Genomic DNA, 26,090 nt, shown 5'->3' on the forward strand with positions numbered 1-26,090 from the left:
TTAATATGGGCAATATCTTTTTTTTGACTACTGGATAAGATATCACTGGAACTGGCGTCATGACTGCACAACGCAACACATGAGCGACGTAAAATGCACGTCGCAGCGATTACGGTTTAGACGCTAGAAATACAGCGTAAATGTGTTGCTACATTTTTACACTGTTGATGAGACACGCGTACAACATAGTCGTATAGTGCGGAACATGCCATACTGATTGACCCAGGTCAACCTTGCATTTCGCAGCCCTGCAAGAATACTTAGTATAATCGAGTGTCACTTAAGCGGGAATTACTTGGCTTGTTTCGAGAATGTAATCGAACATTAGATTGCTCAACAAATTGTTACCTTTCAGTTTTTTTTGCGGTTCGCGTCTCAGAAGTCTCTTCCGTGAGCCGAGGTGAATAAATCAACTTTCACTTTTTATTTTTTTTTTCCAACTTCGAAAGGTTAGTTGCTAACGGAGTTTAGGTTAAATAAGAAGATATGTTGTTAGACAGACTCTCAAGAATAGTTCGAGCGACCCAACGGTGACACGTCGCAGCTGAGCTGGATGGCGTGTGTTTAACCGCTGGCTTTCAAAACGGGAGCGTTTGGCTTGTGCGCAGAAAGGCACACATGTGCAGCTTATATTCCAACTGCTTTCAAATAGATAAAAATTGATGAGACTGGTCAAATCTTTTCATGCGTGTCAAAATCTTGCTTTTTGAAGGTTGTCCTGTGCTCGCATCAAGTAGTTAGGACTGTAGTAGTAGTACGTGTTTTTTTATTATTATTATTATTATTATTATTATTATTAGTCCCATAAACGAAAAACGGAAGTAAAAAGATGTTTGACAGCCCCGGTATCTGCTATTCAGAAACACCTTAACTGGGGCGGCAGAAGTAAATGAGTAGCAAGGAAGAGGAAGATGAAATCGAAGGGGTGAGCGTCAGGAAGAAAGGACAGAGTAGGTAAAAATAAAAGGTGTACGATACAGGGGCAGCAGTAGGATGCTTGAGGCCCGCCCGAAAATTGTCAGCTCACTGGAGCACTCGCTACTTCCATGAAAAAACCAATGAGGTGCATCTTTGGCAGTAAATATCAGGAAGGCGTCTCGAGGAAGTATCTGCGAATATTAGAACGAAAACTTGGTCAGCCCTATTACCAAAATAGCCGTCGGCATGTTGACACTTTCGCGGTAGCGATACTAAGCATGTTCGTCGGCATGAGCACGAAAAGAGCGGGCGCATGTGGAAAAGGAGATATGCGGACGATGTTGCAAATTGTCTGGGGCAAGTCTCGATTCCATCTCCAATTCAACGGCAATCGCCGAAGTCCTATTCGAATAAACACGGGGGTGGCTGCCCTGCACCGGCGCTGTAGTGCGTTCTTAAACATCCTAACGTTGACAAAAATGCGCTTGTCTAGTAATTACGTGTCCTCTTCTCATGTGGCAATGAAGTTACATCTGGAAACAGGCCGCTGTATTCATGAGTGGCTAGCAAACCGCATATGCAGAGAAATGGTAGAAACACGTATCTGATCAGAAAAGAAACGGGCGATTTTGTCTCAAGACCTCCTCTCCGGCTGCAAGAAAACCAGGCACCGTCTTTGAAAGTAACAAGGCTGCATGTTTCGCTTCTCGCTTGTATTCTAAAGCCAATGTTCATTCGAAGAGGATCACAACTAGTTAAGAACTAAGGACAGGAGCTCGTCTTTACTTTCAACAGATTTACACCTTCAGAAGTGGTACGAAGTCTCTATTATCCGACTGAGGAGGGGAACACGCACCCTGGTTACTTTTGGCAAAGACAGTACATTTCTCAGCTACTTGAGTTCGTGGATTCTGCGCAGGGAGATGTCCTGGATGAAGTATGGTTTTGGTTTCGTTGTTTGATGACCATGCCTCCTTTCTGCAGCTGCTCTCTAAGAGGAACGATTGATTTTTCCTGCTTTTTCGTATTATCTAACGCCTACATAGCTCTACAGTTCCTGTGTGTAAAAATGATATGCAAGTAGGCGCTGTTACATGCGGCTTGCGGGCCCCATCGGTAGCGTTGGCAGCTGGCGGCTCCGCGGCTCGGCGGAAGGCCTCAGCAACAGTGTCTTCGTTGTGTTATAAAGGCCCGTTCGCACTTGCGACTCGCGGAGGTCGCGCGACCGTTTTGGTCGAAAAGCGACTGTCGCAAATGGTCGCATCGGTCGAAAAGCGACAGTCGCGGGCCGTTCGGACACTGCTCGATTTCCAGCCGCGCGACTGCTGGTCGCAAACCGCTAAACCAATCAGCGGCTCAGCTGACGTGAACATAAGTTAACTGTACTCTATGTGGTGAACAGTCAAGACTCAGCTGACGTGAACGTAAGTTAGCTGTACTCTATGTGGTGAACAGTCAAGACTCAGCTGACGTGAACGTAAGTTAGCTGTACTCTATGTGGTGAACAGTCAAGACTCAGCTGACGTGAACGTAAGTTAGCTGTACTCTATGTGGTGAACAGTCAAGACTCAGCTGACGTGAACGTAAGTTAGCTGTACTCTATGTGGTGAACAGTCAAGACTCAGCTGACGTGAACGTAAGTTAGCTGTACTCTATGTGGTGAACAGTCAAGACTCAGCTGACGTGAACATAAGTTAACTGTACTCTATGTGGTGAACAGTCAAGACTCAGCTGACGTGAACGTAAGTTAGCTGTACTCTATGTGGTGAACAGTCAAGGTAGACACGATGTGGAAAGCAACCCGCAAGTCGCGCAGTCGCAAGTGTGAACATCGGCTGCTCTCTGGTCGCATGCGACTGCCAGTCGTGCGTGCTTCGCGAGTCGCAAGTGTGAATAGACATTAACACTTCGCACTGGTCCTTGTTTCTTTGCGAGGCATTACCAACTCACCTCCTTTCATTTACTTTTTTTTTTTTTTTTTTTTTTGCTGTGCTGGCTACTGAGTGCGGATTATATTCAGCCAAAGATATATCTAAGTGCTCAAGGCGAGGCTGTTTTGAAGCAATCGGGTTGCTCTATACAGCCGCGCGATCGTCTACTTCAAAGTGTGCTTAGAGCATCGACATGAATTTATGCACATGACAAAAAAAAAATGTCATTTCCTGGCCTCTACGCTCTTGACTTATCAGCAGTTCAATCACTGCTCTTATTGCACATATGACGTGATGAGCGAGGCCCTCTTCCCCCTACTGGCTTTCTCCAAGGTCATCATCTCGTCTAGGGAATAAAAACTGCGATATATTTAAGTGCATGTCTATCTCGCAAGTGGAGAATATAACGGAAGGCGCGAAATGAACGCGCATTTGACCCTTCAGAAGCTTTCTGAAAAATAAATTGAATTGAATTGAATTTGTCACAGCTACATCCATATAAAGTTATCCCGAATCAAGGCTGCTACAGAAACAAGGCACTTTTCGTAGAATGACAAACGGCAAGAGGCTGGCAGTACGTTCACTGCTTTCACGTGCTCACTTTGTGCGCTGTTAGGAAATAAACTTCTATTCGCGCTTTTTGCTTTTGACAAACAAATCCACTTAAATATCGCATTGCTACTATTTTGTACAGCGATAGCATGTTTCTTCGTCCAAGCATAACTTGCCATACATACGGCCATATTATTGTTAACTGCTGACGCACCAACTGCTCGGCTTATGAAAGCATGGAAGATGAACTCTGTGTGACATTTGGCCGCGTATGTATGAGAGACTGCATCTATGGGGTGTAACACAGTTATAACCGAAAACATCAAGTATTATTTTTTTCTTTTTTGCAGCTATAATAGACGCTGCTAATGCAAGACAATTAGGTTTGAAGACCACCACGATATGCGATTTGCGATGCTTGTGGTGACGAGGGCGCTGAAGCTTGAATGACAAATGGCCTACCCTGGGCAACATGAATGTAGACGACCTCGCAGCGAGCATGTGAAACTCTTTGTCAAAGTGACTACGCTGGCGGTTGATTTTGTCCCGGAAAGAGGAAGTGTTTAGTGTTCAATAACTTGACAGCAGAGTGCCAGCAATGATCAAGAGGGCTGTATAAAAATCGTCTCCGCCATAAAAATAAAACGAAAAAGAACAAATGCCTCCGAATGATAAGGTGCTAAAAAAAAAAAAAAAAAAAAGGGTCCGCCCGAAATAAAAGGCCTCTGAGAAATAACCCTCTAAGTCTAGGAAATAATATCACTAAGGAAAAATTACCTCAAGAGAAAACACTCCGGGGACACCTCTCGAGGAGGTCTCTGACGGAATCTGCAACAATGGATACTGTCTTTTCTCATCAAGATAACGTATGTCTCTATATATTAGCATCATTGTCTACGCGATCATTGTAAAGAACACCCAGGAGTAGATATGTTTTTTTTTGTTTTTTTTTTTTTTTCTAGGAATTGTCGATAAATAACGCTCCTCCGATTTCGCACAGCACCAGCGGGTTTCCGAGTCAATATATTTTGTCTTGTTTGCTTACATCTACTCAAGCACAGCTTTTTACGCTGCCGTTATTTTGAGTTCCTTGTCTCCGCTTTTAAAAAAATATATATACAGCATTGTTTAAATTTATACCGCTGGAAAAGTAATCCTGAGCGCACAACATAGCAATGTTCCGAGTCCGCTAATTCGTAGACTTACCTTGCAAGTACTGCATGGTGCGACCGCGAAACTACAATCTTAAGGTATGGTATGATTTAGCACTGAATGACCACCCTAATATATCGATATATGTATTGAACATTTGCTTTCTGCAATCTATTGTTCTGTGTTTGTATCTAGTGCTCCTGTATCTAGCTTGCATCTATACTGTCTGTATAAAATTGTGCATCTCGTCTTTGTTTGCAGCAAACGCTCGTACTGCTCAGATCAGCCAAAACAAAACAAAAAAAAAGATTGAGAAGGTGGCGCAACTAAAAAATATATATGTATCTGACAGCTACTGCCCATTCAGCCAAAGCTTGCCAATACATTTCAGTTGATCATACGCTTGCTTGTATTGTGCTGGCGGCAAATTTGATGGCATGCACTCGCTTCGGAACATTTTTTGCCTAACCTTCGCTAATGGGGACGTTTTTCCCAGGGCCATTTATTAGGAGGATGTTCTCCCTTCAGGAGGTGGTATAGCGATAAGGTGCACAGTCTGAAAGAAATCAACTTTGGACCGTTGTCGTAGGCCTGCGTCACGTATAAGGTGCAAAAGTATACCTTGTTCCCACCTAGTTCACAATGCGGGAACTGAACTAAGACAGTGCACGAATAGAAACAGAGAGACAGAAAAGCATTAATAAGACTTAGAAATTCCGGACGCGGTCACGCCCACGTATTCCGCAAGACACCACTGCAACATAGGTGCATATAGGCTCATAACACTGGCAGCCCGGCCGGTGGCGATTGTCTGCACGGCAGGGTTCTTCGAGCGCAGTAGGATCTCCCAATCATTCCAGGTCTTCAAGTACTCTAGGCCCCGCTGAGGAGGGTCCGCCGAGCAGAGGAAGAAGAGTCTGCGCCGTAGTGTTGCGTGTTTACTGTCGAGGAAATGGTGGGGCGTAGAGCTGACGCGAGCATCTGTAGGCCTGCATCAGCTCGCTGAACGAGTGCATGCATTCTTTTGTGAATCCCAGATTAGAGGCCACCTAGCCCGGTGTAAAGAACTGATCGGGATTAAAGGTTGGCAGCCTCGTTTACAGGATTACCGGAGTGCGCAGGCACGCATATCAGCTCCACTTGGAGAGGTGCGAATGTACCGGCCGATCCAGTATGCTAAAAGCAAGGACATGGACTCGGCCTCGTGCAGAATGCAGCGTGCGTGCGTGCGTGCGTGCGTGCGTGCGTGCGCCGCGCGTGTGTGTGTGATCGGCAATCATATAGCTCCAAACAGGTTCACAAAGCACGTCTACCACACTTTAGAAGTAAACAAAATAAAGAAGCAATAAAGGATTTTTTATGTTACATCTATGCTATTTAAGCAAACATGCTTTTTTATGCCGAGCGAAAACCTCGGAAGGCAGTATGCAACTGTTAATTTGGCATATTACGTGACACAACACAAGCAGCTTCCCATTAACATGCGCTTTCAGAGCTGCTGTCTTCTTGCTTTGCGATAAACGATGCGTTGCATTCTGATGAAACACAGAAACGTCGATCCCCCTTTGCTTGCATAACACTGCTTTCCGAGCCTGAACCTTGGGTTCATCGGAATTACGGCTCTTTCACAAGTTAAGGTCGTTTCCACTGCCCTTAATTTCAAATGGAAATTAGTATTCAAATGAATTTAGCTGATTTAAAATTGAATTCAAAGAAATATCTGTAGAATCCGCGTCTCCAATCCTTCAATGATTTCGTTAATCGGGTGAGGCCTCTGGAGTCAATAAACCCTGCCCTGAAATCGCGACACTCGGAGGCCTGATCCCAATGACAGGAGTGCGTCACCACTCGTGCACCGACCTTACAGAAGAGTGATGAGCTCCTACGAAAAAGGACGACCAAGTCATTTGAGTGTGCGTAGCAAATTTAAATTCCGTAGCAATTAGCATCGACAGCTCGCTCCAGGAGGCAGATTTCTCCGAGCGAAGTCAGCGCCATTATTCATAGAATTCGCAGCGTGGGAACAAATGCTTTTTTCGTCTTCTTTTTTCTTTTTTTTTTGCGTGCGGTACATGTCTAGGCGTGATGAGATTAATTACTCAGTTCGGAGGAGAGAGACAGGCTCCGTTTTTTCGGCCTGCCATCGCCAGTGTTAATATTCAGCTGACGTAAACGGAGGTCGACGCATTCTTTGGAGCAGGCAGTTATGCGAGGGGTAAGCGACAGGCGCTGCTTGACAACAGGCGGCTGCTATGCAGTTACTGAATGCACTGTCCCTGTGTATGTATATATATATATATATATATATATATATATATATATATATATATATATATATATATATATATATATATATATGACGTCGGGCGCGCGCCTCAGCGATGTTGCCTCAGGCGGGGAGCTCTTGAGAAAGCTCTATGCGAGTCATTGTTCCCATAAAATGCCGTCATTTTCGTCATGGACGCCGCTGACGCCATACCCAGGCTGTTTTTTATTTTGTTTGTTTCCTCTCTCCACAGCGGAGTAGAGCTAGGAGGTTCTATAGTTAGCGCGAGGCAGTGATTGGATTGAGTGAGTGCAATAAAGTGAGGTGATTTGCGTAAGTCAACGAATGTAGTGAGCGATTGAGTGAGTGAGTGAATGAGTGAGTGAGTGAGTGAGTGAGTGAGTGAGTGAGTGAGTGAGTGAGTGAGTGAGTGAGTGAGTGAGTGAGTGCAATAAATTGAGGCGATTGAAGTAAGTCAATGAGTGTAGTCAGTGAGTGGTGTGAGGGATTGAGTGAGTCAGTCCAATAAAGTGACGTGATTGGAGTAAATAAACGAATGTAGTAAGTGGCGTGAGTGAATGGGTGGAGTCAGTGAGTGCAATAAAGTGAGGTGATTGGAGTAAGTCACCGAAAGTAGTGATTGATTGATTGATTGATTGATTGATTGATTGATTGATTGATTGATTGATTGATTGATTGATTGATTGATTGAGTGTTCGCAATACACGCTATTGCTGTCAATGAACTAGCTTGACCTGCCAGAATGGATGCCACTTACCCGTTACACCTCTCATCCACTAAGTTCACCATGGTTCCCCAGCCATCGAAAGCAGTGCGCATATTACCGCTCGAACGAACGTACGCATCGAGATACGTTTGCCCTGCGTCACATAAGGACCGGCTTATAAGTCTCGGAGCTATAGACAACATCCATTGACACTGACATAGGATTCATTATGATCATTATGGCTGCATCACTAAACAAGTATCACCGCGATCACATCCCAGGGGGGTAACCCGCTGGCTCAAGGAATCTGATGCATGTTATCCAGATGACTCAAGCTTTTTGGTTGGTGCTGGTTAAAAGCAAGGACTGCAGCCATTAAATTAGGAGACGCCTGCTTCTGGGAAAGAGAGCAATGGTTAGCCTTGACCGCCTAGTAAAGAGCAGAGACATTAGTCTGCCAACCAAGATCCGTATAACTCGTGCTATGGTCTTTCCAGTTGTGATGTATGGATGCGAGAGTTGGACTGTGAAAAAGGCTGACCGCCGAAGAATTGACGCGTTTGAATTGTGGTGTTGGCGAAGATTCTTGAGAGTTCCTTGGACTGACAGAAGATCAAATCAGTCGATATTGTCGACCATAAACCCTGACTGCTCATTGTAGGGTCAAATTCTAAAGTTAAAGCCCAGCTGCTTTGGTCATCTGATGAGAAGAGAGGAGTCGCTGGAGAAAGATTTGATGTTGGGAAAGGTTGAGGGTCGCCGGAGAAGGGGTAGGCAGCGAACGCGATGGTTAGATGGCATCCTCGAGGCACTGCAGATGAAGTTATGTGATGTTAGGAAGATAGTGAGAGACCGGAAAGCGTGGCGTGACATGGTCCATATGGTCACGAAGAGTCGGACACGATTGAACGACTGAACTGGTTAAAAGCAAACAGTTATGCATACTTTCTCACTTTTTAATTCGGAACGTCATAACTGATAATTAGCTTGGAAATGGAGAAAGTTTTCAAGCAGCATACAGCTTCACTGCGGGTGCGCGAATAATTTTGCGCTCCACGGAGATCCAGTTTCGAGCCTCCGTACACCTGGCATCACTCTCTCTTTGGACATCGGCGTCGCGGACCTTAGGTTTCGCTGCAGCTACCATGGCACCTGCAGGCGACAAGTGCAGGCTTCATTAGCTTCCCAGGTATTCCACGCCTTCTTCACACCGTAGAGGAACACTTCAGTCATAAAGCCCACAAACCCGGACTCAGCTATCCCGCCACAAATTAGTTCTTTTCACGCTCGAGAACTTTCTAAAATTAAGCTTATTCTCAGGAACTCCAGCACTGTATGAAATTAAATTGCTGGGCTAACTGCAAATTTTCATGGGTACTCTCGTCGGTTTTTCATGACCGCTCACAACATTGTTTGGGCTAGGCACGGCTTCAGTTGATGAGAGGGCTCGGGAAAACTGCTGGAGGAAGAGGACGAAGGCCCGGAACTAGGACACCCGCTGTGGTGACTCAGGAGCTTAAGCACTCGGCTGTTAAGCGAGAGGTCCTATGATCGGTACTGGCAGCAGCGGGGGCATTTCAAAGGAGAGAGCTATATATAAACTTTGATTGAGAGCAGGCGTGACATATTCGTCCCGGGTGGGCAGCCTTTCCTCAGTCTAGGAAGCCGTGAACCCAAGCCACGTCCAAGTCCGGTCGGCGAGACTACGCTGGTCATCCAGGCTGGGGCTTGAAAGCTGGGTCTCCCCCAGCTCTTCCGTTAGGTCCCTGGCGATTATGGTACTCTGTGGTCCCTTGCATCCTCATACCATATATCTCGTAGGGTGTCTGGCACGTCACAAAATGTGTTTTCATATCTGTGGGTGTTGGGCGATATCCTTTGTATTAAGGTGCCGTGGACGTGACTGTTGGTTTGCATTTTTCGGAGCGTAAGCGCATATTCTCAGGTTAGTTTCGGGTGAGATAAAAATAAAAAGGCTCTGCACGAAAACATCGGTTAATAACAAGCAGTAGTCAAAAGTAACGTGCAACCCTCCAGTACGGTGGACTTAAAATCCCACAGAGTTGCTGACATGACCAGAACCCGCTAGTCAGCCCCTCAAGCAAGCCATGCCAGTCATTTTGAACCCTTGGCTGAGAGCAAAGGGGACACCTGTATACGCTTGAACGCCGCGATGGTGTACCGCTTTATCTTCGGGCCTGTGGTTTCAATTAACCGGAATCAACGCCGCGAACCGACTTTGACGTCACAAGCAGCACGGCCCGCACAGCAGAAAATCCTCGCACAAGTGCTGTTTCTAATGTCTATTCCCTTTTGCGTTTCGCCAGCTTCATTTTTACGGACGAAGGGGGGAAGGGAGGGAGGCGAGGAGGAGTCAGTCCTCCGTCTGTAAGGCCTCCCCGAGGCGTAATACACGCGGAACATCGACATGTTTTAACAGAGCTACAAGTCCGGAAGGTGCGCGCAACCTTGCCTTTCCCGTCGTCGCGAGAGCCTCTGGGCCGATAAGATGCGCGACCGCCCGCCGTTGGAGCTCTTACAGGAGAAGTTTCGAAACGACGTAGAAGGAGCCGAATGCCGCCGACCTGCTTGTGTACACTCTACCGCTCCAGTACTGCGCAGCGCTGCGCGAGATAGAGCTCCACGCTTACTCTCTGTCCACACTACAAAGCACCGGCAACGTAAGCACAATCATGTATAGAAAGGCCTATTGCAACACTCGTTTATTATCGCTGTCCCAGGCAAGGCACGTCGTAATTGCGCCAGAAAACGTACTTGCTCGTCTCCCCTTCGCCATGCGTTTTTCAGCCGTCCCAGGCCTACGTTTTCACACAATTCCGAGTGAAATCCACGCCTCGCCTTCCGGGCCACAAAGAGGTGGCCGACGACCAAAATCAGGATGTCAGGCTCCGTCCCATCATGTGTGTCACGAACCCTACCCTGCATACAACTCTACATACTTACAGCTTAACGAGGAGCGAATCGCCTTGGTGAGCATTTCATGCCTATAATATTTACTAACTCCAGCTGCTGAAAAGAGGTTTCACGCTTTCCGTGGCCGCCAAAGCAAAACCATTGACTCGGAACAGGCGCCCCAGCTCTTGCAGCATCCCCAGCGAAGTTACGAACCACTATCAGGAGCCAAAAAATGTTAAGCCGGCTGCACGCATAATAACTATGCATAGTTGGCAGACGCCTTCGAATATCGTACTGACACTACGGGACACTATCGCCGACTATCGCTATCGGTCACTCCGCGCTGCCACGGTCACTCCCAGGAAGGTGTTCGGTGCCAGCTGGCAAACACGTTCGCCAATGTCGTACAGCGCAGTGCGCTCCGTTCTCAAGGACACACTGCGCTAGTAGTATTCCAGCACAGATCGCAGCAGGTAAGACCTCATCAAACGAAACCGTAGATATTCACTTTTACTGCGTCAAAAACAAAGCGCGCCCACTACGGCGAAGAAATGGTTGTGGTTCTGAAGCCTCTGCCGCCTGCCACTTATCACGCCTGGTACATTGATTAACTGATCTATTGATTGATTGATTGATTGATTGATTGATTGATTGATTGATTGATTGATTGATTGATTGATTGATTGATTGATTGATTGATTGATTGAAACTTTACTGCAATCGATATAGGAGGTTCCCCTACTCCCCCATTCAGGTACGCAGACCCGAATAGGGGGCTGGGACTCCGCGACTAGAAGCGCGCAAGACTACACTGACTCTTCGCGGCCTCAGCCGCCAGGCGGACGACTTCTTTTTGGGACTCAAGGTTTTCGCTTTGTAGAAGGGACTCCCAAGCTTCCGAATCTTGAACGTTGGCCATTGCCCCAGGCGAAAGGGGGCATTGCGAGATTATGTGGTCTAGTGTGTCTCTCTGTCCGCAGTGTTTACAGTTTTCGTGTTGTCTGTCCTCTGTTTTTAAGTGGAGTAGCCATACTGGGTTGGGTAATTTCCGGCCTGTAGTCTGCGAAGACCTTTGGCCTCTTCGTTGTTTAGCTCTTTATGTGGAGCGGAGAATGCTTTTCTGTTGAGTTTACAATCACAACTTTGTCTCCACGGTCTCAGTCAACGCACTTTGCATACAGCTTGTTCACGTGACGTCACTGCGGCTCTACTAGCAACCATGGCACGCAACATCAGAGAGAAAGTAAGAGAGAGAGAGAGAGCTGTGCCTGTTGGCGCTAAAGTTCCAAGGGCTTTAGTTGGCTCCGGTATCGGTAAAATCCGAGCACTGGTTCCACGGCTTGACGGCGTTGCAAAGCGTCTCGGGTGTCGGAGAATCGAGCGGCGCGCAGCAGGGAGGATTCGAAGTATACTCGAATCTCACAGCGGCCGGTAGGCCGGCATCGACGCGTGGAAAATATTTTTTGTGCTTTTAGTTTTTTTTTTTTTTAATTTCGGACCACCAAATGTTATGGCCGCTGCCACAACAGGGTTGCCACAGCTCCCGCCCGCCAAATCTGACAATGAATAGCTTTCATACACACCCTAAGCAGTACATGGCTAGCGCATAGATCGTCGCATGAATCGTAATAATCGCTTGTCATATTTTTTTTTTTTTTTTTTTTGCCAGCGAATACAATCTTATCACTTTGTCACATAGCGCCGCTACGTGCCAGCCGGTAAATTATACTTCTGCGAAAAGCTTACATCTCAAAAAACGTAGCATAAATTCCCCTTCGAGAAGGATTAACCCACGGATTGACTGCGACCTCATAAAAGCCGGTCGACGCAATATGCTGTACAGACTCCTTTAAGGGACATTAGCTGGTTCGTTCTTGAGTGGCATCCACAAAAGAAGAAAAGCTCTACTTTCCTATTCTAGGGGCTTTATAAGGAAAGGGCTTAAAGGAAACGCCTAAATAACCTATCAAAGTACCGGTTGCCGTCCAGATCTCACTAGCATTTGATCAAGTCTGGGAACGCCTAAATAATCTATCACAGCACCGGTCGCCACCCAGATCCCACTAGTATTTAATCAAGTCTGACACATGGACCTATCTTCATTAGATGTCTGCCTGAAACGTCACGTCGGTCAGTCATGGGTAATATAAAATAAGTGCTGCAGTCATGTTAATGTTTGTACAAATGAGGTGTTCCCTTTAAGCGTGCACTGTACTGTACATTCCGTGTCTGATCTGCTCGCGTGCGCGCCAGCTTTCATAACGCTGCACCTTTTTACTGGCACGATGGAAGAGGTGAAGGCAAGAGAGGCGCACGGGCGATCGGCGTGGCCCTGAATTCGGGCCAGTCCTTCGCGAGTGGTACGCTTCCACGGGGCTGAGAGGGAGGCGCGAGCGAGCGTTAAGTCCAGTGCGGTCGACTCCGCCAGCTCGCGTATAATAATATGCGTGTCTTATAACTCTCACTGGCGACCTAGTTCGGCTCGGGCGTCAGGTGCGTAGCAGCGGGACAGCCGGAAAGAGCAAGGCGATGAGAATCTTCCGGCCCCGTATGAGGTGGAGGAAGATTGGAAGAGCTCTGCCGACCATGCCTTCTCGCAATTCTCTGTGGTGGGCTGCACTGCTATACCAATCTAGAACACTGTAGCACGGCACTTGAACGGCTCACACCACCATGAGCCCTAGTCGGTGCTTGATATGTCTTTTCTTTTTTCCTGCGGTAAAAGAAACTAAACGCTGCGATGATTCTTTTCTTTAAAAAGCACCCTGATATGAGTACATGAGAACTTTCTGCACTTTGCCTCCGACACTGCCGCCTTCGTTGGTGACAGTGAAGCCGTAACCTATCCAGGAGTAGAGCAGCACTGTAATATATGGACCAAAACGACGAGAAAAGGCAAGCGGCGCTACAGTCGGATACAGGAGCGCCAGATCACCCTAAAATCAGATCCTTCTGTAAATAGCGTCGACCAATTTTTATGATGGTGTGGCTAATAGGATTAATCACTGGCGAACGCCTTTTGATCGGGCCACACCCCGAGTTGTCATGCTAACAGTTCTCAGGACACTTGCTAAGACGTAATCATGAGAACCAGTCACTGGCTGCACGGGGCGCCATTCAGGGTCGAAAGCTGTTTTTTCTGAAGTTAAATATCCGACTCTAAGAGCATTAGTGTCAAGCCATGCTCGTTCGAATGGGTTTTAATGTGGTCGAAAATGTCGCGCAAATCCACTGAAATTTCAATCCCCACATAAGGTTGTAGATTGGATATCCATACGGCATGCTTACTTGTGCTTGCATGCCGCAGCAGCCTATTGAATCATCCTTTCATCACATGGTGCAACCATTGCTTGCAGGGTAACATACAAGCATTCTAAGGTTAAAAATTTAGCTTTCGCAGACGTACGGTTGTGAAAGCAAGTGGTTCCCTTTACAAGAAACTAATCTTGAGTAAACAAATTTGGAAGGCAAGTGCAGCTTGTTTCAACACTACGCAGCTGGTATGCGCAGTTCCCATAGGGAAGCGAGTGCGAACTCAATATCTTTAATCAAAAATAGCCCTACCAGTTTTGTGCTGCATACCCTCAAATCATGTGTTTTTGTTTTGTTTTTTATGGAGGTGGGGGGGTGGGGGGGGGGTTGCAACCGGTTGTAATTCAGCAACGGCTGGTGTGTGTGTGTGTGTGTGTGTGTGTGTGTGTGTGTGTGTGTGTGTGTGTGTGTGTGTGTGTGTGTGTGTGTGTGTGTGTGTGTGTGTGTGTGTGTGTGTGTGTGTGTGTGTGTGTGTGTGTGTGTGTGTGTGTGTGTGTGTGTGTGTGTGTGTGTGTGTGTGTGTGTGTGTGTGTGTGTGTGTGTGTGTGTGTTTAGGGGGGGGGGCTTCTTTTTTGCACCTCCCTGCCGATGATGCCCAAGCCTCGAATATAAGTCGAGCCACGCCAGGTTAAGTCAAGCCAATCAAGCGTCTTCAAGTAGTAACGGCGAGCTGATGTTTGGTTTGGTTTGGTTTGTGGGGTTTAACGTCCCAAAGCGACTCAGGCTATGAGAGACGCCGTAGTGAAGGACTCCGGAAATTTAGACCACCTGGGGTTCTTTAACGTGCACTGACATCGCACAGCACACGGGCGCCTTGCTTTTCGCCTCCATCGAAAAGCGGCCGCCGAGGCCGGGATTCGATCCCGCATTCTTGAGTCGAGCGCCGTAACCACTGCGCCATGTCTCCGGGTTAGATAATACTGAACACAGAAGAACGTGTTATTACCCCACATTACAAAGAGGATGCTCCTATTGTCCATTCATCTCAATCCATCAATCAATAAATCTTTATTCGAGGGTCGCGTGGTGCTAAATATTGGCTACAGAAGGGCGCTGAAAGGAATGGCAGGACAAGCGAGAGTGGTTCCATATTTCAGTAATTCACTTGTGTTGGGACAAGTCTGGAGAAAGTCGCGTAATAATTTCAAGCTTACAAGGCCAGGCTGCTGAAGCAAGGCGTATCTTAGAACTTGCGCTTCTACTCTCGGTCAGAAAACTTTCCGCTGTAGCAGCTGCGACGACGCTTCTGCGCCTCCAATCCGGTTTCTTCCCGAAACCTCTCCCCTTCGTTATTGGGCAAATCTTTGGCTGGCGATCGCGTTGTGTGTAAAAGAGGTCCACTCCCACAGTTGCTCGGAGAACCTTTGCCAGTTCTCACGCATTTGAGACGGCGTAGATAAGCCGCTCCATTTGTGCCTCGCAACAACGACAGCTGGCACTCAGCGACGACTCGAAGATCAAACGCACTATACGGTCGTCCTTTCGGCGGAAAATAGCGAGGCACTCCACTTGACTCAACAAGACTTCCTCCAGTGCAGATGAAAGTTGTCTCGGAGAGTTGAAACATTTCGACTTCGTGATTTTGGAAAAGGTGGGGAAGCACGAGAGACGACGACGCACATTAGTTAAGTCGGTACACTGTTTGAGCACCTTAGCAGCCGGCCTGTCTCTGTAAAGAAAACAGTACGCGGATCCCGTTATATTTGTACAGCTCTCTGCATAATTCCACGCGAGGGGAAGTTCCAACTGAACGGAGTTCCAAAGACTATATTTATAATAAATCAGTGAGCTTAACGACACTTCGCTGTACATATGCAGCAGATTAGCCTGCTTTGAAACACCCAAGTTAAAAGCCAGCACCCGACCTGTATGCATGTATTGACGTCTGCCTTATCATGTGCTGCTTTCAGAAGCGGTCTTCGGGTGCTCGAAATCATTACTAAAATCGGCGTGCAACCTAGATATGAGACGATCGCCGTTTCGATATCGAGGCACGTTTGAAAACAGGTGAAAGCAACAAGTTTATATCGACTACGACGGGTTTTTAAGAGCAATGCGGATCCGGTGCGCCACAGCGCTTGCACGCACACACCTAGAGCACGTCGCCTAAAGCAGCATGCTGCCATCCCCGTGCCACCATCACCTACGTCTGCCTTGCGCCACAGCAGCGAGCGGCAGGTGTTTTCAGCTCTCGCTGCGCTGTACTCCCAAAGGACTCATTGCTATACGGCGACCGAGGCCTCGGCGATGAACTCGGCGCACACGCGGACCCCTCGTGAGGCGACACCTCGCACCAAGGAGACTTAGACGATTCCCATCGAAGCAGCCCCACACACTACAAGCTAGATAGGTGTATCGCCCACAGAAGTTGAAGGGGATTACAGCGACTTTCCTTCGGAATAGTGCGTGTAAGGCTGTGGTAGGTGCTAAAAAACTACAGCTGGGCAGCAACAGAGCGACAGGTAATGGTCGTGAATGTAGTTTGTAAGTGCGCAATAATAGCAGTTGGCCTAACTACCGCCTGCATTATCTAAAGCGGTTATGAAAAGTAGAAACTGTCAATAGGCTCGTGTTCATTATTTATCTGCATCAGGTCTTGCTCATGGGCTGCATTCAGTTAGACCAGACAGGAACTGACAGAAAAAAAAAAAGGAAACAAATAATTAATGCGAAGTTGGCAGAACAGCACGTCTCTAGTTAACCTGCACTTCACACATGAAGGAAAATTAAAAATTTAATGCCAGCTGCAGTGAATTAAAATGATTATGGTACAGACATTGTCACAACTGTCGTTATCTGTCACTAAGTTTTATACTTATGTCAAATTAAGTCGTTTTATGCTGATGCAATTAATTACACACACATTTCAGCCGGTATGTGTAATGCAAGGTGCAGTGCACGAATATAATGTCCCAAAGCAGTACTAAAGTGTCCTGCTCGAGAAAAGGTGCTGAAATAGTAACTTTGCCAGCACTACCAGGAAATGCTCAATGCATGATGTGTGGCACTGAGCCCAGTTTCCCCTAAACCATTGAAAGCAAACTTATATTGTTTAGCATAATAAACCACCAATGCGCCAAAACACCAAGGGTACCACTGCACGGGCAAGAAAGCTAAATCTATTCTCCAGATTCAGGCACGTCAAAGCCAAAGATGCTTAGCGTAGAGCACAAAGTCGAATCCCAGTGTGCTGCCAAATACAACCACACGAAAAGACAGCTGGAAAAGAAGGGCGGGATAATAGCATGTTCGTAAATGTGCAGAATAGAAACAAACGCGTCGTGCTTCATGGAGGGTTCGTCAGCAAAGGACTTGTGCCTATACTCGGGGACACTTTTTCTTGGCAAAGGAGCCAAAGCTAGAGAGCCGAAACGCATCATCTTCCTACGCAGCTGAATATAGTCCCTAGTTACATGAGCAGTTTCTGCAAAAACAAATTGAAATCGTTTATTTACGCTATATTGTTTATAACAGAACCGATTTTCCGAAATGACGCTGTAATGCCTAAAGTGTCTTGGTTCCACCGGGTTTTCTCGTGTCACGGCCGGTCTCGTGTGATGTCTGTTGCGGGTTTTCGAGACACCTCGACTTTGCAGACAAGATGGCGACTGCCGCCTGTTCGGATCGTTCCGGTATGGTGGCATAGTTCCGGTTCGCCCACTCCGCAACGGTTGGAAGCGTTTGTACCAGACAAGCTTCAAGAGTCGCTATTCGAGAGACTATCGAAGCAAACGAAGGAAATGATTTGAAATGTCTCTGAAGACCAAAAGCCGCGCGGTCGGACTACATGGCGGAGCGACACGTTTAAAGACGCCCCGCCTCCCTACCCTTGAGCCCATTGCCAAGAAAAAGTGTCCCCGAGTATATTTCTTTCATGAATAATGAATAAACTATCACGGTACCCAGTCCATCAGATATATGTTATTTGCATGTAATACTCGACATTGTGAACTTCCGATGAGCTGTCGCAATAGCCACAGCATTTGTGCCCAAAGCTTGTCTTTCGATAAAACAGCTAACTCCATCTGGACACACAGCAGTGCCCAGCTTCCAAAGTGCCCAGACCATGCTTTCTACATAGGCTCCAAGGAAGGCCTTGCCTCTTGCAAGCGATGGAAGATGGTTGCTTTCCCTTTGCGATCGATGTAGACCTTGCAGCAGAACACAATACTCGCGGTTATGTGGCCAGAATGTTGCGCGACGCTTGCGCACTAGTTACAGTATTACAATCATATATACTTTTTCCGAAAGGATCAAGAAATGTCGGTTCATGCTGCATTCAGCATTTGCTGAAACGTGTCATTGCCATTGTGTGTGCATGATACCACTACCATGGCACCTTCTTATGACCGCAATACCCCAGGCACAGACAGGACATGTCATAATGGCCAGTCACCTCCTTTATAGATGTGTGTCAGACCTAGAGTTCACAACACTCGGTAAGATTTTGCCCTAGTCTCTCCACACCTTGCCTACTGCACAATGGCTGCCTTTTGTAAGCATTTGGACAAGAGGCCTCTGTCGGAGTAACTGCTGCTGGGCGCTTGGCAGGACAAGGGGAAGGGTGTCCAGGCAGTGCGTGCTCTTTGCCGTTATTTGAGCGCCAACGGACTTGATTCGCGCTTGTAAAGCAAGCTGCTGTGTCTGTATGTATATTTCAGATGCCTTCTCCCACATCGTCACCCGTCATGACCTTCTTTCTTCTCTCCTTCCCCTTCCCCAGTGCAGAGTAGCAGGCCAGATTTGAATTATTCGGGCCAACCTCTCTGCCTTTTCCTTTCAATAAATCCATCTATCTTTTGTAAGCATCTGTATCTCGTCAAAATAAATTGAGCAATGAGAATTACAGCATTTGACGATTCCCAGGAAAAATTACTGCTCCCAAGAGAAAAAGGGAACACTATTGAAATGTTCTTACGTACACCAACAATCTGCACTGGCCCATTAGTTTAATTCTGTCTCAGAAGAAAGCTGTCATTCCTTAAAGGTGCAATAAAGAATGTTTAACAAAATGTCATTGTCATGCTTATTCTGTTTCCTTGAATGTGTAGTCATACCTAGTCTTAAATTGAGTCCGCGGCAATAAAAATACCCTTGTACATTTTGCTTTCACGAGTCTCAATTTCATCACTCAGTGCTGGCCACTGAAATTCCTCTGACCTCTAAAAACATCTAAAGTATTATTTATTGGTGTCTTTAGATATGATGCAAATAATATTACGATAGAACAACTACATATTTATGACTCTTCAGACAGCATGTTACCAAAACAAAATGCTTGATGCAAATGCACCTTGTTCACTTAGGGTGACTCCTCCTACTCTCTGTGACAAGCTCAAAAAAAATGAGCTGGGAGCCTGGACACTGTCTTATTTTAACAGCAAAATGTCACACAGGATAATAATCTGAAGTTTATAAGGATGCTCGGAGCATGTAAATTGAGCTCCCACAATTAAAAGATGCTTTCAAAATTCTTCACACTTTTCAGTGCACCTACCTTCAAAAGTAAGCTAAAAGCTAAACCTAAAATCTGCTTCGATTTACTAATTGACGCTGACAATTACCTATCACATGCCATGCACAATGTGGTCCTGGAAAGTCACTCGACCCCAAACTACCACTGGCAACAAACTCTGGCACTGCTGCAAAATGATGCAAGTTTTGGAGATGATTTTGCACCTGCCATAAACTGTTTTTTTTTTTTTTTTTTTCATTTCAAAACTGGCACCTCGTATAATCAAATCAAGACTGTTAAGGAACCTGTGTTCAGTAGGACTGATCTCGCATCCTCAGCTTGTTCGGAATTCTGAAAGACAGCCCTGCTATATATAGTGTTTCATTTAAAAGTGATTCACACAGGTGCAAACAAGATGCAGATCTCCATTACTAGAATATGCATGACAATGATTTTTTGCGCATGACTAGAAAGCCCACACTTAGCTCACTGAATGATTCCAAAGCTGACCAAGAGTCACTGTATTCAGTTTGGACTTCTGTCAATACTGTTTGCTGCCTTTGTACTAACCAGTTGCTATCAAAGCTCACTGTGAAAAATACCATGCGGTGAACATTAACACAAAACTTGCATGTATTTCAACAGATGCTGCAAGAGGGCCTGTCACGCAGGTTGCTGCAAATCTGTTTTGATATCGCAAAGATGTTAAGATATTTTACGGTTCTAGGTCCTCTTATTTGACGGCAAGGATATTGCATGCTAACCTCACTTGGTGCAGTAGAAAACAGCCTCTTATCAACATCCAAAGAAAGCTTAACTGAAAGTTGCTTAGCACTTTACACCAAGAGCTTTAAGACAAGCGTAAACTACCTTGTCTCAGACAAGAATCCCACACACACGAACCAAAACTCCAGGCCAGCAACCAAGGCTACGAAATAATAAAAAACAAGAGTCGTTGATGGCACAATGGATTTATTCGATGCTTTCGTAAAAAAAATGTTTTCACTATAGTACAAACTTGCATCGTGATGCCCTTGCAATCTTTTTTTTTTTGACATTTTTCTCCTCTCTTATTAAAATGTACAAATATACTTTCATATACTCTATGCGCTGAAGATATATTTATATATTTAATATATATATATATTTATGTATACTATATACACAAAGTGGAAAGCCGGAACATGGGGTGAAGCCCCCCCCCATGCCCGACTGTGAATCAAAAGTCGTCTTCGACTTGCAAGACGCGACAAACATACTGAACACCCACGCACACTCCCTGCTAAAAGAAAAAAAAAATATGTCCGGTCCGCAAAACAAATATATGCTTTGTGCAGTACTGAAACCTGTTCATGAGCTGCTTTGCACGAAAAAAAAAAAGAAAATCTCCACTCAACCACACACGCAGAAAACTGACAATGACTTATGCAAAAGCAAGGAATCACAACTTCAAACAAAAATAACGGAATGGGGGAACACACCTCAGGAACAGAACAAATGCGTATACGCTCACTACCTCCGCATGGACACTTTCCGCATTGCGTAACAAGTACTTTGCCATACTTTTTTTTATGAAAAATATGTAGATGAACAGACAATACGGGAACAAAGTTAAATAAACGCCCGTAATATAACCGAAAACGAACCAAACAACTGCGGTGACCTGACCGTTGTCGCATGTATAAAACTATAACACAAACTGAAACCATTCTTGGTCAAACACGTGGAACACAAGATTGTTCTTTTTCGATAACTGACGAGAAAAAGAATGACAGAGCATTGCAATATAACTAAGCATAGGTAAGATAACACGGCCACAGATTTACAGCGCTTCGCTTTTGAGAAAAAAAAATAAAAAATGGAGAAAAAGCGTTGCGCAGAGCTTGTAAATCAGACGTTCCCGACGCGCCATTGCTTTTTTTTTTTTTCCTTTTTCCGTGTAAATACAAATGAGTTGTGCTTAAACAAGATTCCTTCGTAAATGCCTGCTACAGCGCTGACAAGAAATAGTCCGTACACTGCGATACACATACAGTCGCTCCAGCTAAACACACAACTCCTTCAAGACTGCTCACATCGGTCAGGGGACAATAGGATTGCGTAATGAGAACGAGGGAAAAAAAAATTCGCTGCTATAGCTACGAATGAAAACAACGCAGGTTAAGTTGCAACTAATGCCCATCGATAAGTACTTGTACACGGTATTCACAAGTTTGCACACTATGCGACGAAACACAGGCGATACGAAATGACCGAAAAAAAAAAAAAAAAAGTAGCACAGCCAAAAAATATGTCCACACGCCTATGAGAGCCAAGAGACACCTTCACGACTACAGGTGGCAATCGGTGCGAAGAGGACGGGACTATGACTTCAGCAAAAAGCGAACGAACCGCGCAAGGGCTAAAACAAACAAGAAACTACAGAGAACTTATATAAAGCCGTAGTTGCTTCGGAATGGTCGGTGATTTGGTTTATACGCCAAGGACACTTCACTTGCTCTTGGAAGAAATAGATGCCGAAACCGTGTTACGGCAATGCTTCACAGCTTTTCGCGTTAATACGACGCAAAACTTTTTTTTTTTTTTTGGTCCTGCCGATTGTCGCCCGAGAGGTGGAGCATGGGAACAGGTGGGTGGTTGAAGTCGGAGTCGAGTGACGCGAACATGCCTGAATTTTTATCTCCACATTTCGTTTGAGCAAAGCACTGGGCCGACCACTTCCGTCGGAACAGTTGGAAACGTTGCCGAGCGCAATCTCCACAAAGTGCTGGCTTAAAAACGGGGCCAATAAAATAACGACGCATCAATCCGGTCGCAGAAAGCTTTACAAGAAAGATTACGGAGAAAAAAAAAAAAAAAAAGCTATTCGCTTGGCTAAAAAACTCGGCGCGGGAAAATGCGAAAGGAACTTAGTGTAATGACCAGCACCTCTGAAGAAACTCGGTATGAAGCTTCCTGCGGCATCTTTTTCCGTCGCAAAAATAGTTAATAAAAATTAAAAACGCGTCAAGGCCGTTTTTCATTTTTGTTTCTTGCCCCAGAGAACTCGAAACGACTAGCGCTAACTTTGCGCGCTGTGTGCTCGTAATCGAACGTCATTCCAAGCGGGCTGCGCAAATGGACGTTCGATCGCGAGACATTTGTCGCGAAAAACCTGGTTGAGGTCCAACGAGAGGAGTAGGGAGGGAAACGGAAAAACAAAACAGAAGAGACGGTAGGAAAATCATAACGCAGCGTGCGCTTGACAGCGCACGTTGAAGAAACTGCAGGTGGCACGTCTGGGGCCAGCTGCGCGGACCCCCACGACCTCTGAAACGCCCGTCTAACGTTCCACCCGCCGGCAACGACGCGGAGAGGAAATTAACGGAGAAACTGAAAAGAAAAAAAAAAAAAAGGAACGAAATACGGAACCGAAGGATCTAGAGAGAGACGGGAAAAATAAATGGGACAAGTTTGGTGGCGGAGGGTTGAAGGTGAGATCATTGGTTTCCTAGCGCAACTAACTACGCTCGCACACAACTTGGTGCGTGCGTCCGAGGTATAATGAGAGAGGCGGGCTTCAACAGAATAAAAAGAAAGAAAGCATTTGCTGACGAAATGGGAGTGAGGCCAAGCATAAGCCCGCCAGAGACACTCCACAGAGGAAAGCAAAAGAGGAGAAGAAAAAAAAAAGCGAGAAAGGGGTTGCCGGAAACACCGCGAGAAACAGGAAAGCGGCGCCGAAGAAAAAAAACGAGACTGACGACACCCCGGCAACGACGCGGAATTAAAAAGGAAGGAAAAAAATGGCGAAAGCTCCGAGAGAAGAAACACGTGCTGCTGCCCCTTCCGCCAAGCAAGCAACTACGGAAGAGCGCGCGAAAAGAGCGTACAGGGGGCCCCACGTGCAGCCAACCGCACTGGCTAGATTGTTTTTTTTTTTCCTTCCATGCCATCCCTTCATACAGGAGGTTAACAAATCGACGTGAGACACGAACACAGCAGTGGGAAGGCAGATAAACTAATTAAACGAGAGCGTTACGTTACGACATGAAGGACATCACGTAACTTGCAGCGCAAGTAGGACGAAAGCAGAGGCGAAGACAACTAGGAAAACAAGGTGAGTGACAAAAACCGCAGAACGAGAACTGTTCGAGAGCTGCTTTTTGTGAGAATGAGACAAAAACAAAAAAACACGTACGGTGTATCGCGAGACAAAGCGGCGTCTCGTCGTAGAGTTTTTTTGTGTGTACGTTTCAGCAGTTGATGCTGGGCGCGAAGCTGTCCTCGAGCCAGCCAACGCCGAGTATGTCGGAGACGTCGGGCGTCAGGTCCGGAAACTGGAAGTGGGTCGTCGAGCTGGAACTGGCACTATCCATAGCGTCCATGTCACCCAGCGACGAGCTCATGAGGCTGCTGAGTTCCTGAGCGGTGGCGCCCCAGGTGGAGGAGGCGAGATCGAACACCTCCGTGATGTGGTCCAGGTCGGCGAGCTGCGTCGAAGTGTCCGTAAAACGCTGCTGCGATGCTGCCGTGTGGGTGGAGGAGGACGAAGACGAAGTCGACGACGCCGTTGATGACGAGCAAGACGAGGTCGTGCTAGAAGCGGACGGCGACGCTGCCGCCATGAGTTCGGCAAGCGAGGGCTTGACGTCGACTACCATGTCTTCGTAAAGAGAGACGTTTGTGCTCTCGGGGGAGGCAGGTTCGTCGGCCGACGGCGAACAGGGCACTTTGGCCGGCGGCGTCAGCTGGCCCGTCGCGAGCGGGACGTGCTTGCTACGGCTGATACTTTTCTTGAACTTGTCGTCGATGGTGAGTTTCAACTTGAGCCTGGGGTTACCGCCGCTAGTGAGCGGTGGCGCGGAGGTAATCTGGACACAAGATGCGGAGGACTTTTTGGACTTGTGGTGATGGTGACCGTGATGGTGGCTGGAAGACGAGCTCTTGTGATGATGGTGGTGGTGATGGTGGCTGCTGCTGTGATGGTGCGACGAGGAGCTCTTGTGATGATGCGGCTTTGAGGACGATGACGAACTCGTAGACGCGATCGTGGTCATCTTCGCGGCATGGGCTTTGGTCGGCGTCGCCGACGCACGATCAGAGGCCACCGTCCTAGCTGTCGTGGTTGTGACAGTCTTGACCTTCTTGCGCGGCCTATACTTGTAGTCAGGATACTCCTGCATGTGCAGAAGGCGCAAGCGCTCGGCCTCCTCGATGTACGGCTTCCGTTCCTGATCGGTCAACATTTTCCAGCGCAGCCCGAGCCGTTTACTGATCTCGGCGTTGTGCATGTCAGGCTGCTGCTCGCAAATCTTGCGCCGCTCGATCTGGCTCCAGACCATGAACGCGTTCATGGGCCGCTTGATGTGGTTCGTAACCTTCTTGCACTGCGTCGCGTCCGTGTACGGCGTCGGCGAGTTGACATCCACCTTAAGCGAGCCGAACGGCTGCTGGCTGCTACGTCGTTTCTGCTCCATCGTATCCGCGTCCACGCTTCCCGAGCTGTGGGGCACCATCGCGCGCTCACACGACACACATCAACGGCGGGCACCGCGGAACACCACGTGCGACGAGAACACGCCAATCGGTTTCGGGTAATCCGAGGGGGACGACGAGGGTATATCCTTTCGAGGCAAAGCGGTGGGCGAGCTGCAATAGAGAGAACGGACGTCTCGCCACTGCGCTTGAGTAATCCACGAGGTTGCGCGCGCGACCGTTGGAAAGCGCGAGACGCGAACGTTTAAACGCCGCCACGTGCGAAATGTCACAAGACTGCTTCGCGCGCACGCTGAGCACCGAATGAGCGACCGGCAGCCGCTCCGCGGGCGGTTTTATCGACACGGGCTCCGGATGTGACGTAGCCACAGCTCTGACCAATGATGGTGCGGGGTGATCGCCCCCAGCCAAGGTTGAACAATCGCGCGCCGAAAGTTGCCTGTCAGGGGGCGCCGTCTCGGGGCGACGGCGGAAACTACTTGCTCAGCGGAGGTAGAGAGCGCACTCTCTATGGCGCACTTTGGAGCGCGACGTCCCCTTTCAGTTCCCGCTTCTGCCGTGCTGCTGCTACAGCTGGCGCCTTTTATTCTCTTCCAAACCTACTCCTCTGTCTCGTGTTAATGACGTATTTTCATAATCGCGGAGTTTCGCAGCTTGAGGGAATGATGAGCACAGTGTGCGCAAACAATCAGCATAATTTTTGTTGGCGCGCACATTCTTTTTGCCTCTGCAAGACGCAAGCGCGTGCATTCGCGTTCTGCACGTGCCTGGTGTCATTTCCCGTATAAACCAAGCGGATAGTTTTTGTTGGTGTGGAAGATGTGGCGTTAGAGCCAGCTCGCTCGCGGCAGCGCGGTGAACAGGGGACGGGAAACAGCAAACAAGCAAAGCAAGAACGGAAGGTCTTGAGCTGAGTGAGGGGGGAGCGGACGCTCCTCCGGCTCTGCGAACGGCCGCCAAACAAGTTCGCTGGAAAACAGTCATTCTCCCGGGGCCAGTGACTGACTCTTCGCCTCCCGCCCGCCTGCCGCTTGGGCGACGCCGCGCCAAGCTCGCTAAAAACTGCGCGCTCTCTGCGGTGGCGGCCGAATAGTCGACACACGCGCGGCCACCATTTCGGCGACGACTCGCTGCGCCTTCCCTGCCTACGTTCTCTCTTTCGCGAGGAGCAGCAACGTGGGGACGAGAAACATGTCGGCGATGACCGGAGAAGAATCGGCCCCGATAGGACATTACGCTGGCACGGAGCATAAAAATAAGAGAACTGCATGCGCGTGCAAGCGCCTTCCCTTTCGGCCTTTCTTCGCTTGCTTTAGGCGTCACACAATGGCTACTTAGGCAGCTGTTCGTGAAATACATTCCAGGTCGCTATCTTTGCAGCGC

At 47.4% G+C, this 26,090-nt stretch overlaps 1 protein-coding gene and 1 long non-coding RNA gene across 2 annotated transcripts in view; both read right to left on the reverse strand.

Moving 5' to 3' along the window:
* The window catches only part of LOC146179297 (uncharacterized), a 625,697-nt gene that overhangs the window by 294,445 nt on the left and 305,162 nt on the right, over positions 1-26,090 (reverse strand). The gene's annotated exons all lie outside the window — the stretch shown is intronic.
* Positions 21,737-25,002, reverse strand: LOC146179299 (uncharacterized). Its single transcript, XM_084578954.1, has one exon. The coding sequence runs from the start codon at positions 24,725-24,727 to the stop codon at positions 23,465-23,467; it is 1,263 nt and encodes a 420-aa protein (XP_084435080.1). The 5' UTR covers positions 24,728-25,002; the 3' UTR covers positions 21,737-23,464.

The sequence above is a fragment of the Amblyomma maculatum genome, chromosome 9 (genome assembly GCF_055883805.1).
Source record: "Amblyomma maculatum isolate TAMU_Amacu chromosome 9, ASM5588380v1, whole genome shotgun sequence".
In the NCBI taxonomy this organism is placed as follows: Eukaryota; Metazoa; Arthropoda; class Arachnida; order Ixodida; family Ixodidae; genus Amblyomma; species Amblyomma maculatum.

What these genes read in the sequence shown, in the direction of transcription:
- LOC146179299 (XM_084578954.1), bottom strand. Translation starts at nt 24,727, where the DNA reads ATGGTGCCCCACAGCTCGGGAAGCGTGGACGCGGATACGATGGAGCAG.